At 41.1% G+C, this 17,902-nt stretch overlaps 1 protein-coding gene across 4 annotated transcripts in view; it reads left to right on the top strand.

The window, feature by feature from the left end:
- Positions 1-389: 389 nt before the first annotated feature.
- Positions 390-17,902, top strand: part of LOC147180041 (prickle-like protein 2) — a 44,234-nt gene continuing 26,721 nt past the window's right edge. Inside the window, exon 1 of one of the 4 annotated variants that reach the window (XM_086069492.1) lies at positions 390-644. In XM_086069492.1, coding sequence (XP_085925618.1) covers positions 501-644 — 144 coding nt within the window. In that variant the 5' untranslated portion in view covers positions 390-500. Of the gene's footprint in view, positions 646-1,024; positions 1,226-17,902 lie in introns of those variants that run through there. The other 3 variants (XM_086069490.1, XM_086069493.1, XM_086069494.1) reach the window with 3 other exon arrangements.

Here is a 17,902-nt window from a genome sequence, read left to right as displayed (position 1 = left end):
AGAGAGAGAGAGAGAGAGAGAGAGAGAGAGAGAGAGAGAGAGAGAGAGAGAGAGAGAGAGAGAGAGAGAGAGAGAGAGAGAGAGAGAGAGAGAGAGAGATGAGAGAGAGAGAGAGAGAGAGAGAGAGAGAGAGAAGAGAGAGAGAGAAGAGAGAGAGAGAGAGAGAGAGAGAGAGAGAGAGAGAGAGAGAGAGAGAGAGGGGGGATTGGACGGATAGAGTGAGAGAGAAAAGGGGAGGGATAGAGTGAGAGAGAGAGAGAAAGGGGGGAATGGAGGGGAGAGGGGGAGGGATAGATATATATATATATATATAGAGAGAGAGAGGGGGGGGGGAGGGGGAGGGAGAGAGAGAAGGATAGAGCGAGGGAGAGGTGAGGTAGGAGGGGAGAGAGAGAGAGACAGAGAGAGACAGAGGGAAGGAAGGAAGGTAGGAGGGGAGGGATGAGACTGATGACAGCCTGCAGCCCCCAGCACAGGCAGAGCGCCTCGTCGTCTCCCAGATGGAAGGAGGGCGAGGAAACCGTGAGCTGTGCGCGCGTCGCGTTGCGGTGCAAAGTCAGTCCGGCCGCGGGTGCGAATCCGGCGCGAGCCACTCGCTCCAACCCACCTCGCCTCTCACCGTCAAGGAGCTGCCGCACGACCAGGTGAGTCTCAAACGCACGTTGACGCGCTCATCCGACCTCAGCCTCACTTGCCTTTTCAAGAACACCGTGTGCAAAACGTGGGCATTATTTGCAAGCTGGTCGTCTGCGTTTGCCGTCGCAGAAAGTTTCCCCCAATGAAACAGGTGTGTCAATCATAAGGTGAGAAAGGAAGGAGGAGGGGGCGGTTTTGCCCCCCCCCCCCCCTCCATGCGAGTGTGAAGGCTTGTTTATCTCTTGAGTGACATGTGAAAAAGACGAGTGGGACTTGGGGGGGGGGGGGGCATAATAGAAGTGAATCTGTCCGATACCCCCCCCCCCCCCCCCCCCCCCGTGTAAATCCATGTGTCCCTGAAAGAGCGAGTGGTGGAGTGGTAAGGATTTCAGCAGCGGCGGCGGCTCTGCCAGCGTTTTCTCAGCCTTGTTTAGAAACCAAAAGGGAAACATAAAGACGGTGCTGGTTTTTTTTTTGTTTTAATGCCGCGCGCTTGAGGCGGACAATGTTGGAAGCGACGTGCACGCACATTGCGGCTGACAGCGCGTGGACACAGTTGGAACGCGACAGCAGTCTGGGAAAGCTGGAGGTGTTTACATTTCAGATTTGCCTCAGATTTGTGTGAGCCTTTTTGTCACAGACGCACAAGAAAATATCCATCCTTGTTTGTTGTCGCATCGGCAGGAGGCGATCTGTGTTGTACAAGATTTTCTAATCTGTGTCAGAAGGTGCCGACAATATTGGCTTAATCCATAAGAGAGAGATGATGATGATGATGATGATGATGAGGATGGTGAGCCACGTGTTGCGCAATATCTTCTTGTTTTTGTGTGTGAAGTGCTTGAAGTTTGCATGTTGAGGTGGCGTTTGTGGGTTGCAACTGGTTTCTGAGCTGGCGTCTAAATCACGTGACGATTCGCCACTTCTCCTCCATGTTAGGATTCGGGTCCCCTGTTCTGTTGCATCATGGGATATCGTCTGTGTAATGGCAGCGCGTCAATGTTGAGCTCACTTCAGGAGTGGGCTCCTTTCAAACTTGAACGAGGCCTTATTTTGGAGGGATAGACCAATTATCAGCCGGCCGATTATCGGCGCCAATATTTGGCAATTTGATCAAATCGGTGTTTTACAAAATCTAATGGCTGATAATAGATCAAGGGAACTTTCTATTTAGATTTTCAGTTAATTTGCTGCTGACATTGGGAACTATCTGCAACTTTTGTTTTGGTTTAAAATTGCAGCAAAGATACGTGAAACATTTCAGTTGGGGCTTTGCGTTTAATCGAAATTCAATTACCATTTCAATTATTACACTCCACAATTACAAAATCAGCATAATTTTGAAAAAAAAAAAGATTATTAATACAAATTTTGAGTTGCTTGAGTTGTATACATTTATACATTTGCACTGTTTTTTTAAATGTTAAAATAATTTAATACAATTAGTTTCATCCAAAATGAACTTGCATAATTATATTGTTTCAAATAATTTAATTTGTCTTAAAAAAAATAAGTTTAAGCATTGTCTTGTTTTGTACCAAAAAATAAATGATCATTCTAATTGTGATTTCAATTATTACCAAAATAATTATGATTAATATTTTCTTCATAATTGAGTAGCCCTAATTTCAGTTACAGTATTTTGTAACAATTATTGTAGAAACAATAGTGAGCTACAATATTTACTTGAGTTTTCATTGAACTTTTTAACACATACTGATGAGCCTGGAAGCTTCCCGAACTTTTTGTTAGAATTTTAAAACTTACTGTCTAAGACCCCCCCCCCCAAAAAAAACAATAAATAAAATAATAACATTTTGAAAATCAGAAAAGTTGTTCACTAAAAAATACGCTTTAAGACATTTTGTATATATATATATTTTTTTAAATAATGCCCCTTTTACTGAAAACGAATAACAGCTCCAAACAGGGCTGTGCAATTAATATAAATTCAATTACAATTTCAATTATTTACTCTCCACAATTACAAAATCGGCAAAATTGTTTTAGGGTTATTAATACTAATTTTTGAGTTGTTTAAATTGATATATTTGCACCTTTTTCATTTTAAAATGACTAATTTCATCAATCTTATTTGGTCCAAAAGGACCTTGCATAATTATAGTGTTTCAAAGAAATGCATTTGTCTTCATATTTTTTACATGTTTAAACATTTTCTTGTTTTGTACCAAAAAAACAATGATTGTCCTAATCGTGAATACAATTGTTAAGTAATGGTGATTAACTCATTGGCTCGCAGCCATTTTCACTGAAGCAACCCCCTTCGCTCCCGGCTGTTTTACTGGATTGACTGATTCTGCAAGGTCCACAGAGTATTGTGTTCTATGGCTATAAAACATGGAATTTACCATAAGAAAGATTAGAGTCTCTTCTTTCATCAGGAAAAAAAAAAGTATATGTCTATCTGTTTTTCCGTTTTGCAGCATTTAGCATTAGAATATAGAATATATAAAGTTTTATCATTATTCACAAATCTGATGAAAATACTGGCAAAAGGAGCTTGTTGCAACATAGCTGATCTCGTATACTCTATTGCCAGCTGCTGGCCGTTTTTGTAGTAACTACCATTGTTTTAAGCTACCTTTTCAGGTCAGATGCTGCATCAAAGCCTTCTGTATGCTCTAGCATAGAATATGTTTTTAATTTAAAAAAAAAAATGAACGTATAAATACGTTTTTGGGAGTGCACGGCAAAGTATTTAAAAAAACATATTTGTCAAAAACGTATAAATATGGATTGAATGAGTTAATATTTTCTTCATAATCGACTACTAATCATCTCGATCGGCCCTCAGTCTATCTCTTTATCTCTCACCCGTACCGACTTGCCCCTGCGAAGTGAACGTTGGCCCTCAGTTTTTGTGACATTGGACGTCTGCAGTCTCCACCCGTCACCGATTTTTGACATGCGGAGGGATCGGTCGCAGCTCCCGATTTGACCCCGCCCTGTCTTTTTACCAAGCATCCATCTGTCCGTCCCCGCCTTCATGCTGCTCCCAGCAGATTTGGAATATTTGTCTCTTTCACTTTGAGTGAGCGCTTCACCCCCCCCCCCCCCCCCTCCCACCTCCACCTCCACCTCCAGCGCCGGCGCTCTGGTCACCACAGAAACGGCTGATTCAGGAAGGGTGGGCGTGTGTCTCGCTGCTGCTTTCAAGTCCGCTGGTGCTTTTGTGTTGCTTTTGATGTGCTCACTCAAATCTTGCACTATTACCGTATGTCAACGCAACTACGCTGTTTGGCCACCTTTCTCAAAAGAACGCGGATGGTATTTGGCTGGATTACCTTGTTAATACTCGGCTTATTTATTTGTTTTTGGGGGGGGAAATTGTTATAGATTCTGACATCGTCTCTCTTGACGTGTTTTCGCTTGATCGAGAGCGCTCAAAGATTGATTCTCGTTTCAGAGTCACCTGCTGTGCGTGTTTAGAGAGACGACATAGTTATTAATAATGCACACTCCTATGACCCGGACATTTAATAATAGATATGCCGTGACCTTTCTCTTATATAAGCGAGAGAAATCACAACATGTGCCAGGCTGACAAAAAAAAATGCAGTTATGAAATGTTGCAATTTCACGTTGAAGGATAAATAGCAGCTGTAATTTGCATTTAATTTTTCTCCGTCATCGTCGCTTAATTCGTGTTGTGGCATGTTTGGGATTGCTTTTGTTGCCATGGCGACGGCTGCTTACAGTCACTTGAAACCGCTTCTTTTTTTTTCAAGGTGTCAGAACAAGAAATGAAAGTTGTTTCCAGCGCAGCCAATCCAAGCAGGAGTCCGAGAGCTCGTCCTGCTGTGCCGGATGAAATTAAAATGGGAATTTGTTCTCGCCGAGGAAGTTTATGATGGCGAGCAACTCGTCCCCCCCCCCCCCCCCCCACACACAGACATGCTTTTTTTTCTTCTTCTTCTTTAACTTCAATTCTCAAACCTCCTATTGATTAGAGTCACACTATTCATGTAACTTTCCAAAATAGCTCTCTGTCTGTGATTAAAAAAACACACACACACACACACACACACACACACACACACACACACACACACACACACACACACACACACGCAATTGGTTTTCTCTTCCGTTGAAATCTGTGCTGTGAGCTGCTGGTTGCAGAGATTTTTCTTTCCTGCAGCGTCGAGCGGTGACGCAGCCCGAGACTGCGGACGCGCCACGAGAGTGCCGGAACAAAAAAAGAGGCCGCGCTGTCATCTCGCAGGTGATGACAAAGATGTGGCTTTTTTCACAACGTTATCAAAGAGGTGCAGATTGGGTAGAGTGTGACGTGATGCGCGGGTGCACCTGCAGCTTTTGAGTTTGGCGGGTGGAGGGGCCTCCCTCCGTCCGTGCGTGGCCCCCGGGGGCCACTTTTGTTGTTTGGCCATCTTCTTTCACACGTTAACATGCAGAGGCTCAAGTAAGAATAGTTATTTTAGAATAAATTGCTTCAAAAAGCAAAGTAAAAAAAGAAAAGAAAAAAAGACTGAGATCAGACATGAGCTGGTAAAATTGCATAAATGTTGTATTTTTTTTTTTTAGATGTATCAGCATGAGTGTAATGAAAATTGTATATATGAGTATGAGGATATGATTCATAAATGTATTAAGGTTATATGCCTATGAATTTCATGTACAAATGTTGCTGGCAAATGTACACACGTTAAAGTGCAGTTGTATACATGACCAGATTTACACATTTTTCTTTTATTAAAATATATTACCCGATTTATTGCATCAATAATGAAATAAGTCAAAACATACAAAGAATAAGCGGTAGGACGACAGTAGATAAGTTTTCAACTTCTTCCTACTCCCTTTTGAACATGGAAGCTGTGACTAATGATGACTGTATTCGTTTTTTTCTTCTTTTAAACCATCATTTTGTATTCTTATGCTATTTGTTTGTATGCTCTATAAACAAACTAACAAAATATGACTCAAGTCGAAGTAAAAGGTAGTCCTCTGAGTAAGTAATCAAGTACTGAGTAACTGGTGAGTAATTTCCATTTTTTTTTTAAATCATAGAATGAATATCAAATAGATAAAATGATAACAAGAATGTTCACATAGTGCCCACAAAATTCAATGTAACACAATAAGAAATTAAAATATTTAGGAAAATAAGAAAAAGTCTTAAATTAACTTTCGTTGTTTCCAATTGCGAAAAAGCACAATTGGCTCACCAGGCAGAGATCACACAAAAAACACACAAAGTGATCCCTCCATTTGAAAGTGGAGTTGTTGTAGGCTGAAATGTCAACATTTGTAGGCAGCCTGTGATTGTTCTTTTTCACAAGTGGGGTTTCCATCCAATTGTTTCCAAGTTTTTAAGCAAATTTCCCGAAAATGCGCAAAACGGACATGCCATTTATGCTCGTTTCCATCCTTTCTTCTTTTGCGAATATTAAGAGATGGGGACTCCGTCGCTGTAGGTGGCGCTATACACCAGAGATGTGATCCACCACTAATTTAAAAGAAGAAGAAGAAGACCAGGAAGCGGATGATAATATTCGCTTCTTTCATTAATTCCAAAAATATTTCTCTTTCGTCGCCCCCCCAAACATACCTTACTTTATCGTCCGACATTGTTTTATGACGACGAACGTACGTGTGACTTGGACCCGGTCTTGTCAGCGTTTATTCGCAATAGCTGTTTCCATAACCCAAAATTGCACTTTGCTTCAAAATCCACCCGCTCAAAGCGTCAAAATGTTTTTTTGCGAATTTTGGGCCCTTTTTTTGAATTTCTACTATTTTATGTTTGCATTTCTTGAAAATTTGAATACAAATGGGTGGACGGAAAGCCAACTATAGTCTGTAGGGTAAACGTAGATTGAATGTGAGACGATGGATCTCGTCTGACCGCGTGTCGCGCGCCATTGTTGACAAACTCAAACAAATTGGTCGCGCAAGCAATTATATATCGATACAAATAAAAGTAACAACACGCTCACACTCCTTTCTTTGATAAATCCAGAAAGTGATTGCGGTCTCGATCGGGAAGACAAACGGGGCCCAATCTTTAAGATATGTTTAAGATGTAAACAAACGAGGATGAGTGCATTATTGCAAGTTACTTAACATCAATCAATGAGCATTTCGGCGCGGCTATGTGAAATACACGAATGTCCATTTTTGTCCTTTTTGCATTTAGTTTCATCCCCAAAACATAAAAATGTAAATAAATAAAAAAAGACAAAAATGGACATAAGTGTTTTTCACATAGCAGTGAAGTGATTATTACACTTTTTTTTTTTTACTTCATAATCACATCATTTGCTCTCTCCATTGAACCCATCATTGAAAATTGAACCCCAACAAGTCAAGCAAATAATTGGAGCAGGGGCCCACTCGTAGCGCCGAGGGACCCGTTTGAAAGGTTTTGGTGGCTTGTACAAAAAGCACCGGTCATGGTTGTGACACAGATTTGCTTGAATTATTTGTAAACGTCTTTGTGCCGGCATGAGGTTTGTGTAGCGAGCTCACTGCTCCTTTCCACTCCGCCCGTCTGGATCGGCCCCTTTTTGAGCCTTCTGCTCGGCGCGCTCGCACTCCAAAGTGGTCCTTTTACCGCATTTTGGGGCGAACAAGAACAGGAAAGGATGGCAGAGAAGTGCTTAAAGAGGGAGAGTGGACTCATTTCGACATTTTCAGCAGTAAAAAAAAGTGAATATTTTGTCTAGAAAGTTCATCATTTTTTTTAAAAACACACGTTGCCACTTGCTGTCGACCGGAAACGATAATGAACAATTAGTGTTCATTTCATCAACGAAAACGCAACAAAAATCTTTTTGTCAATGCTCATTTTTCACCGGATTCAAACTAGACGAGACTAAAACCCTCATTAACTCATTCACTCGCAGCCACTTTGACTGAAGCAACCCCCTTCGCTCACGGCTGTTTTACTGGATTTTGACTGATTTTGCAAGGCCCACAGAATATTGTGTTCTATTGCTATAAAAACATGGAACCTACCAAAAGAAAGATTACAGTCTCTTCTTTTATCAGGAAAATAGTATATTTTTTCTTTTTCCGTTTTGCAGCAATTAGCATTAGCATATAGCTAAATTTCATCATTATTCACAAGTCTGTTTAAAACAGTGGGTAAAAGAGCTTTTTGCAACATGGCCCAGGTTGATCTCCTATACTTTGCTGCCACCTGCTGGCCGTTTTTTTTGTAATAACTACCCTTGTTTTAAGCAACCTCTTCAGGTCAAAGGCATTAAAAAAAATAAAACTATAAAAACGTTTTTGAAACCATGGCAATATTTAAAATGAATAATAATAAATAATACAATTAAAATAAATAAATAATAAAACCAGTATGCATTTTCATCAACTAATGAAGACGAGACAAAAATTGACTTCACTTAATATAAACTGGACTACAATTTAGGGACACTTTAGTTCATGAACAAAAATGTGATTAATATTATTTGATTAAAAAAAAATCTTGTCTCTGCTAATCTGTCACTGTGACACGCCCCCTTTCAAATCTGCAGCTACACACGGGACAGACAGAGGTGGATTCACGGGGAAAGGTAAAAAAAAAAAAATAGTTATAACGTAACATTAATCCAACGGCAATGACGTTCCAACAATAATGTTAATCCGACCGCTAATTTATGATTGCTAATTTAGGAGCTCATAGCATGGAGCAAAAGTAGCAACTTGTTGATATACTGTAATTGTGTGTCAAGCTGTTTTTCATTAAAAACATGAGAGAACATTTGATGTGAAATAGTTTTAGATCTGAAATGTTAAACATAATCTGCTGGAAAAAAATATATGCAGCAGTTAAATGATTGTTCGGACTGAAACTGGACTAAAACGTTGACAACTTTTGTTGATAAAACTGGATAAATAAAATGATGTTTTCTTGGACTAAATTAAAGGCTAAGGCCATGTACACACGTAGCAAGGTAATTGTTTTCTTTTCTTCTTTTTAAATAACTTGAGGTATGTGATTGAGTTACGTGTGTAGAGGGCGACGTAAAACATGCAAAATCTTCACTTTGGCCAAAGTTTTTAGAAAACTTCGTTTGTAATGGAAAAAAATCCCCGCGGACGTGTGGATGACGGGGCAAGCCGCAGAGAAATATCTAAAAACAAAAACGGCTACGTGTATACGCGTATAGAATCAACTCAAACTGGACTGAATAAAAAGGAGACGAGGTTGACTAACTATGATCAAAACTAACAAGCTTGATTGAAACCGGACTAAAACTGAGACAAAATTAAAAAATGGCGGCTAACATAAACGCTACGACCAATCACGGCTCACTTGTTTTCTGGGTTTGGTCATGTGATGTTAGCAAACGGAGCCGTGATTGGTCGTTACCTGTTTCCTGGGCACGCGTGATGTCATCTTCAGTTGACAGCAAGCGGCAAAACGTGCTAATTTGGACATGAAAAATAATGAGGTTATCAAATGAATTAATAGATCAAATATGAATTTCTTGCTGCTGGAAAAAATGGCTAAACGAGTCAAGTGTGGCTTTAAGCTTGTGCTTTCAATTTGATTGACCACGGTGCGAGTTGTGTTTTGTGGCAATGTGTGTCTCAGCATTTTCCACACTATCTCTGGAGTCCAGAAAATGCTGACTGGATCAATGTGCACTGCCCCCCCCCCCCTCCCCGCTCCAAAAAATAAATTCCAATTTGCATCCTGGAGAGGGGGGGGGGGGGGGGGGCTGATGGGAAGCAAAGAAAGCAGACGCGGTTGTGCTGCATGAGGATTGATGATGTCAATCTAACGGCCGCCTCTGCTCGCGATCGTTAATGGAGTCGAGGTCATCTTCCGCTAATCTGCGAGGTTGCCGACTCGCTCCGTCGTCAAGCGGGTGACGCCACGGCTGCGATTCTGTTCCATGTGTAGGCGCACTCATTCAAAAAGGGCCATTGGAAATAGCCCGCAGCCAACGAACACGTCATCGCGCAACGTACCTCCCCCACACTTTGCATGTACAACCGCATGACAAATACTGCAGATAATTTCTTTCCCGGCCCGTCAGTCAGCATTTCCTTACATTTCGTTTCAACGTATCATCAGATTTGGATTGTTTCGGAACACCATTTATGAAACGTGTCGCGAGTAAAGACGGACGAGTTTAACCCCCCCCCCCCTGGTGGCAGCCTTTGTGAATTGCATCCCTTGATGATTCATACTGATCGCCGCATCCCGCCGCCGCGACGAACTATCTCGTCGCTAGCGTTTTACATCGTGTTCCCTTCATACTGATGCTTCCCTGCCAGGAGATTTATTTGAGTAACACTTTTGTGCTAATGGCAGCACGGCTGCTGAGCTCTCAGCGCATCCATTTTCAGCCGTGCTTATGCGGTACTTGTACTTCCTCCAACATTTTGAAAATCTCCGCTTAAGTAAAAAAAAAGTCCGATGGAGCAGCCTGTTTACAAGAAAGCAAATTTCAGGGGGAGTCAGGAGTCATGTCTGAATGCAAATTTGTAAGTAAAAACAGATGGTTGCAAAAGTCTTATTTGGATTAAAAACATAAGATAAGCAGCCTTCTTTCATGAAGGACTACAGAAATCAGGGAACAATTATTGTTGATATGCTGAAATCAGAGGATTTGGGCAATTTCGAATGGAAAAAATGGTTCGAAACGATTACTCGATTATTAAAATAGTTGTGGTTTCATCGATTAATTTTGACAGATCTAATTTGAATATGCAAAAAAAAGTGTCAGCTCTGATTGGTTGCTAGCTAGCAAATGAGATAGAAGTGCACTACAAGCAAAACAACAGCAAATAAAATGGCATTATCTCGTAAATTAAGCTCAGAAAAACTGCTTTTCACTTAAAAACTTGCTCTTGCTTGTATTGGCTTGCATGTGTACTGTATGTGTTTTATTTCATGAAACCTTGACTGTGGATATTGAACAAACAGTAGTTGGGTTTCCATCCACTCATTTTTATCAACATTTTCAACAAATGCGAAAATAAAACTGAATGGAAATGCTAGAAATTTGAAAAAGGGCACAAAATTTGCACAAAAAAAAGTTTTTAAGTTTAGAGGGTACGGATTACGTATCGAAAAAAAAAAAGAAAAATGCGAATTTTGGTTATGCAAACAGATTTTGTTTGTAGTCCCAAAGCAATGTCGGACGATAAAGGTATGTTTGGTGGGACGACGAAACAGAAATATTTTTTTAATTAATTAAAGAAGCGAATATTGATGTAATTTTAGATGAAAAACAGCAAAGAAACGCTCCGGTTGATCGAGAATTACAAAAGCAAACTCATGCGATGTCATCCCAGTCGCTTCCTGGTCTTCTTCTTCTTTTAAATGACACGCATGCTCTATGGTGTATAGCGCCACCTACGGCGGCGGAGTCCCCTCTCAATATTTGCAAAAGAACGACCGATGGAAACGGGCAGAAGTCCGTTTTGCACACAAGTTGCTTTAAAACATTTACACAAAACCATTGGATGGAAACCCGACTGATGGCTTCTCGCCGGGTTTGAGAGCAAAACATCGTGAGGATAAGCAACATGGAAAATGGGTTTTGATGAAATGAAAACATTTTGTAAACTCTCATAGGCGAGCGCTTCCCCCTTAATCTTGCATCTGGATAAATAAATCAAAACACACAAACTCAATTAAGTATCTGTCAACTGCTTTCGTAAAAATCTATTAGCTGCTCTTCAAGTGGAGATAATCGACATCAGCATAAAGCGTTCCAATTGTCTTTGAGAGGCTTTTTTGTGTGTGTGTGTGTTTTTTTTAGAACGACAAGCGCTTAACATTGTTTGTTTGTTTCTTTCTCTAGACGACTTTGATTAGTGATGCGAACAAAGACGGCGACGTCCTTTTGCGTACCCTCAGTCGAGAACTTTGCCTGCAGCCTGCGCAGTGCTCCGCTTCTCAGGCCGTTTCTGTCTTTCCTGACCTTGTAAAAGTCCAATTCACAAAGTCACCGTGACGTCACGAAGGCCGCCCGCGGCCATAACTTTGCATCGAATAGGAGCAAGTGCGCAACGGCCGATACTTTATAGCCAAAAGGTCAGTTGGCTGTGACATCATAATGTTCCGCCAAACACTTGGCTGGCTTCGATTTTTTGCCATTTCAAATATTTGAATGCTCCGTTTGAGTCTTTCGGGGACATAACTCCCAGTTGACGAAATGAACTCATTCGTCTCGCTGATTAGAATCCGTAAAAAATACTTTTCAAAGTTGACCCGTCGAAACTGAGACGCAATCAAGAATCTTGCCTTTGTGTTCCGCCATCTTGATGAGCGCGCGGCGTTCCCGGTGGGAGCTCGAAAAGGACCGAGGCGAGGCCTCCATCGGTCACTAATGGCGTCGGAGCGATCGAGTGGCGCTCACTCTCTGTGCAGTCGAGACTCAAGTGCGCGTTAGTCGAGACGTCACTGAGAGGACGCAAGCTACATTTATTTCAGATGAGGTCTTTGCTGTTAGTTCAAATTGTGCATTAAAGTATGACATCTTTTTTTTTTTTTTTATCATATCAAGCAGAATTTTTCAAACGTTCTCAGAATATAAAGACACATTTTAATCGGTTTTTGATACGAGACTAATTGAGTATGGGCGGGATTGTGTTTATAAACTGTGGAAGCCTTTTTTCTTTTGGGTCTGCGAAGCTGCTCTCATTTTCAAAAGCGTCAAGGATGACTGCCTTGAAATCTGCAGTTCGCTCATGAAGGCAAACGTTCCCCTTGTGGACACTTTTGTCTCTTCACTTAAATTGTTATCTTTTCATCTGCTTCATGTCGCGCCACGTCATCGCCGTCTCACTTTCCGGCCTTCCTTTTGGCAAAATCCCTCATCCGAAAAGCAGCGCTTTTCTGCATAATCGTTCTTTTTTTTCTTGAAGATCGGTTTTACGTACACGCGCGCACACACACACACACACACAATTCCCAGACTGTGCTGCAGGTCATTTCAGTGTGACATCATGTTGTTGATGTGTCGCTGGTCAGATGTGTTATTTCTCATTCGTAAATAATGTTATGCGATCATGTCAGTATTGAATGATTAGGAATCAGAGTATAACTATTGAACACAAGAGCTACACCTTTGCTGCATCGCATTTTAACTCATTTGCTCCCAAAGACGTGTTTATACGTTTTTTTTTTTAAATGTGGGGGGGGGGGGGGTTTATGCTAAAGCATACAGAAGTCTTTGATACAGCCTCTGAACTGAAGAGAATGCTTAAAGCAATGGTATCTATTACAAAAACGGCCAGCAGGTGGCGCGGAGTATAAGAGATCAACCAGGGCCATATTGGAAAAAAAGCTCTTTTTGTCTGTGTTTTCAACAGATTTGTGAATAATGAGGAAAGTTAGCTACATTCGAATGCTAATTGCTGCAAAACGGAAACGGATACAAATGTACTTTTTTTCTGTTGAAAGCAGAGACTGTCATCTTTCTTTTGGTGGCTTCCATGTTTTTTATAGCAGTAGAACACAATATTCTGTGTGCCTTTCAAAATCAGTCAAAATCCAGTAAAACAGCAGGGAGCGAAGGGGGTTTGCTTCAGTCAAAATGGCTGAGAGTGAATGAGTTAATGTGGCATTACTCATAGGTCAGGTGAGCGAATAGGTTCTTTTCCAGATAATGGCCGTCCGTCTCCACAGATGATGGCCTCACGAGTTCAATATTTTTTTTTATCATCAAACTCGCCGACATTGTGGCTTAAATGTTTAAGAATTGATGTGAGATAACCGACACGGCGAGTGTGTCAAATCCTTTCCGAAAAGGTCAGATGGCGTCAGAATCTTTGTCTGTCTGTGTTTTTTTTTTTTTTTTTTTTAAAGCTTTTTACATCAGCGCCCTTCATCCTGCTATTGTCTGTTTTTGTCTTGACGCAGTCAACTTTTTGGCTTTCATGTTGGAACAACTATTGTGAGTCATTACTTGATTACTCTGGAGCACAAAAGAGCTGGTGGGAAACCAAAAAAAAAAAAAAAAAAAAACGGGATTCAACAGTGGCAGAGGGAGTGGAATGAATCATACCCAGAGTGGCTCTTCGCTCATTTTCATTTTGGGTCGGAACCAAATTCATTATCATTCGTATTTCAACCTCTCTGCTAACCTGAAGAGATCAGGACATGTTTTTGAACTTCATAGTATGGAGGGGGAATTTTCTGCTTATTTCATATTCCACAAATCCGAATATTGCGTTTCGACCAGTGGGGGCACAAAAGAAACATTATTTTAAAGACGACTTTTAAATTCAATACTGTACAACTTAAGTGTCACCAGATTTGATCTTCTCGGCCTGCGAATGTCATGACCTCATTTGGTATTCCGCGCTGCATGTGCATGACTTGCGTTTCTGCTTTCTTTGCACATTAGTTAAGATATTACTTTATGACTTTTTCTTTTCTTGAGCTCAATGCGTATCATTTGAAAGAATAATTGGGCATTTGTTATTTTGGCATAACATTATTTCATTAAAGGAAAAAAAAAAAATCGATTCATCAAAACACAGCAAATCCTTTTTAGGCGACGACCGCACCGCAACTTTGTAAAGTTGAAGAGTGAATTTTAGCCAAATGCTGCCTGGCTGGAACAGCAATATTACGCCACGGAGGATCTTTGGTCGCCATGACGATGACACATTCTCCTTATTGCAATTCCATGTACCATTCAAATAATGACGTCATTAAGTTAATTAATTAATGACGTTATTTAGGTCTCGCATGTCTTGTCAACTGGCCTTTAAGGCAAGTAACTGCTTTCTGAAAAAAGGAACCATAATTGTGTTCTCGTACATTTGAGCACTTCTCCAAAGTGAAAAATGCATAGCAACCGACTCTTTCTCTGCCGTCCTCTTTCTCACAAACGCACACGCCCACGAAAACGCACACACAATGAGAAGCGCCTCATCCAGCCTCGAGCGAAACACGTCAATGGCTCCACGCCAGAGGATTTGTTTCTGTGTGAAGCGGCGGTCGCGGTACCGCGTGCACCGCGAACCCGCCCCGCACAGGTCACATCCACTCTAAAAAAGATTGGGTCAAAAATAACCCAAATTGGCTCCAAAATTGACCCACTCAACTTTTTTGAGTTATTAGCAAATTAAATTCATAATTTACTAAGCAACCTCATTTTGGGGGGTTGTTTTGTGGTTTATTCGTTGGTTCGACACAACTTTTGGGTTCATTATAACCCAGTTGAATTTGGTCAAAAATGAACTGGCCCAACTTTCTGTGTTATTTCATCCAAAACATTAAGCCAAATTAAATAATAACCCACAAGGCAACCCAATGTGTTGGGTTTCTTTGACCCAATTTTGGGGGTTAATTGATAACCCAATTGAATTTGGTCAAAAATGAACTGGCCCAACTTTCTGTGTTATTTCATCCAAAACATTAAGCCAAATTAAATAATAACCCACAAGGCAACCCAATGTGTTGGGTTGCTTTGACCCAATTTTGGGGGTTAATTGATAACCGAATTGAATTTGGTCAAAAATGAACTGGCCCAACTTTCTGTGTTATTTCATCCAAAATGTTGGGCCATATTAAATAATAACCCACAAGGCAACCCAATGTGTTGGGTTGCTTTGACCCAATTTTGGGGGTTAATTGATAACCCAATTGAATTTGGTCAAAAATGAACTGGCCCAACTTTCTGTGTTATTTCATCCAAAATGTTGGGCCATATTAAATAATAACCCACAAGGCAACCCAATGTGTTGGGTTTCTTTGACCCAATTTTGGGGGTTAATTGATAACCCAATTGAATTTGGTCAAAAATGAACTGGCCCAACTTTCTGTGTTATTTCATCCAAAATGTTGGGCCATATTAAATAATAACCCACAAAGCAACCCAACTTGTATTCATAGGGGTGTACCGATTACAATTTTCTGGTCGATCACCGATCCCAGATCTTTAAAAAAAAAAGTCTGACCTGCCAATCCCAAAAATAATTTTCATAACAAGCAGCATACACCTTCAGTGTTCCAATCTTGTTTTATTGGAAAACATTGAACAATATCTGTGAAATAATACAAACGGGTTGTTTTCACTGCACATAAAATTGTTCTCTCAAATAAAAATTAAAAACCTATCAGTCATCTCAGGAGAAGAAGACCGTGGCTGACTTTTTCAGACCTCTGAGGAGGGAGACGAGATCGGTGGAAAAGATCGGTTTATTTTGAAGAGATCGGTCGCTCAACGATCCCACAAAATTAAGGAAATTGTGGCCGGTAAATCGGCTGACTGATCGATTGGTGTTAATTATGAATGTTAATTGAATAACCCAATTGAACTGGGTCAAACATGAACCGACCCAACTAAATTGCGTAAAATTAAATGAGTAATCCACAAAGCGGCCCAATTTATGGGTTGTTTTGTGGGTTATTTATATGACCCAACTTTTTAAATAACCCAAGAAGTGGAGTTTGGACCCAATTTGGGTTATTTTTGACCCAATTGTTTGTTTCACGTGACCTCGCCCGCCATTCCGCCCGGCCACGCCTGTCAAGTGATCTAATGAAATCCCCTCCAACGAACGAGACTTCCGAGCCCAGGAGCGAATCCGTTTCCCCCTCAGAAGCTACGCCAGGGAGCAACTCGGCTCGGCTCGCCTGTTAAAAAGCAGCAATTCTATTTCAGACCATCCCACACACACAGTAGGGAGAGGGGGGGGGGGGTTGGGGGGCTGGGATGTGTCACCCTTTCATTACAGCATTTCAGCTCCTTGTGAAATTCTGTACAGCTGGAGGTACGAGAACCCTAATTTGGATTTCAGGAACACCCCCCCAGCAATTAGTCCTTCAGAGTGTGCTTTTGTGTGACTTACCTGTACGGGCTCCTCGATGGCGCCCCCCCCCCCCTAAAAAAAGAAAAAGAAAATGTCCTTCCAGCCACTGACGGCAGCATGTGAGTAATGCAGGCGACCAACTTGAGCGTGTTATGTTCCCAATTATATCGCCAGTATTGTCACCCACTCCGAGATTTCCTCAGTCTGTTCTGTTCCGCCAGCCGAAGCGCGCGGCATAATTCCTGCCGGGTCAACCCCCCCTTCAATTAATTTCTTGTTCGTCTTGATCCAAATAAGCCACGGTAAGAATTTAATCGCCGTAACGGGATTATGAGCTGATTGGCGCTACACGAGCGCCGTTTGTCGCCGCAATAAAGGCCGCCATTTTTCCAGGTCGGTCCGCGCCGATTCAAGTCGAGTCGGTTTTGGAAAATGCGCGTGGAGAAGGAACAGACAAGATGAGACTCACATGGCTGCTCGCAGCGACCTTGATAATGATTTTTTTCCCACACACACACACACACACACACACTTGCACACCTCCTCGACTGCGCATGAGGATTAAGAAACAAAATGGAGGAATGGAGAATGCTTCAGAGCTTTCAAAAGAAAAATTCGATTTTTTTTTTTTTAACAGCTAATCTAACGAGGAATAACGTTACCTACAACCCGCCGACCTTTTATCAGCAATATGTGTGTGTGCAGGTGTTAATTTATTCACTCAAGCGGGCTGACGCCATGCCGGCTACAATCATGCCAGCATTATCGTGTTTGGCAAATCACTGCAAATCATTTTGCTGCCGGCAAAAGGTGCGAGTGAAGGACTTGCGCGTCTCCAAGCGGTTATTATCGTTCATCAGGCATTAAGTGAGTTCAGGGAGGCGGGCAGGAAGGTCACGGCTTGACATTTGAGTGTGTCGCTCGGTCAGCAGGGACCATCTCACGCACGTCGCAGTGCTTCATTCATGGCCCGCCATTTAAAAAAAAAAAAAACATGATTGTTTCATTTACGCCTTTACCTTGACATTACTTCCAAAGTCAAGCACCTGAAATGTTGCGCAATTTGGAATCGAACCAACGTTCTGGGTAAGAAAATAGTCACGACTTCAAGGAACATAATTCATGTAAAGTTGCGTCATTGTATAAAGTGCATCCGTATTGAACTTAACAAAATAAAAGCATTAACTGTAACACAATTTAGCAGTAATAAATTAAATAATGCATATATTTGTGAGGACTGGATTTTACAAATAAAAAAAAAGTTACTTCATGTTAAAAATGAGTTGGTTAATATGAAAAGAAAAATGAGCTGTCATGGTCTTACAACCGCCATTTTGCAATATCGTGACCAACACAAATAAATGTCACACTCATTTTTTGCAGTACAGTAAATAGTTTTCATTTGAAAACATTTCATGAATTGTTATGAAATAACTGAATCAATGACTAAAAAAATGCAACCATGTTTCTTTTAGGTTAACAC

Source organism: Leptonotus elevatus, chromosome 2, assembly GCF_054856555.1.
Source record: "Leptonotus elevatus isolate MCC_2025b chromosome 2, RoL_Lele_1.0, whole genome shotgun sequence".
In the NCBI taxonomy this organism is placed as follows: Eukaryota; Metazoa; Chordata; class Actinopteri; order Syngnathiformes; family Syngnathidae; genus Leptonotus; species Leptonotus elevatus.
The sequence above is the reverse complement of the archived record's forward strand: the minus strand, read 5'-3'. Positions and strand labels throughout refer to the sequence as shown.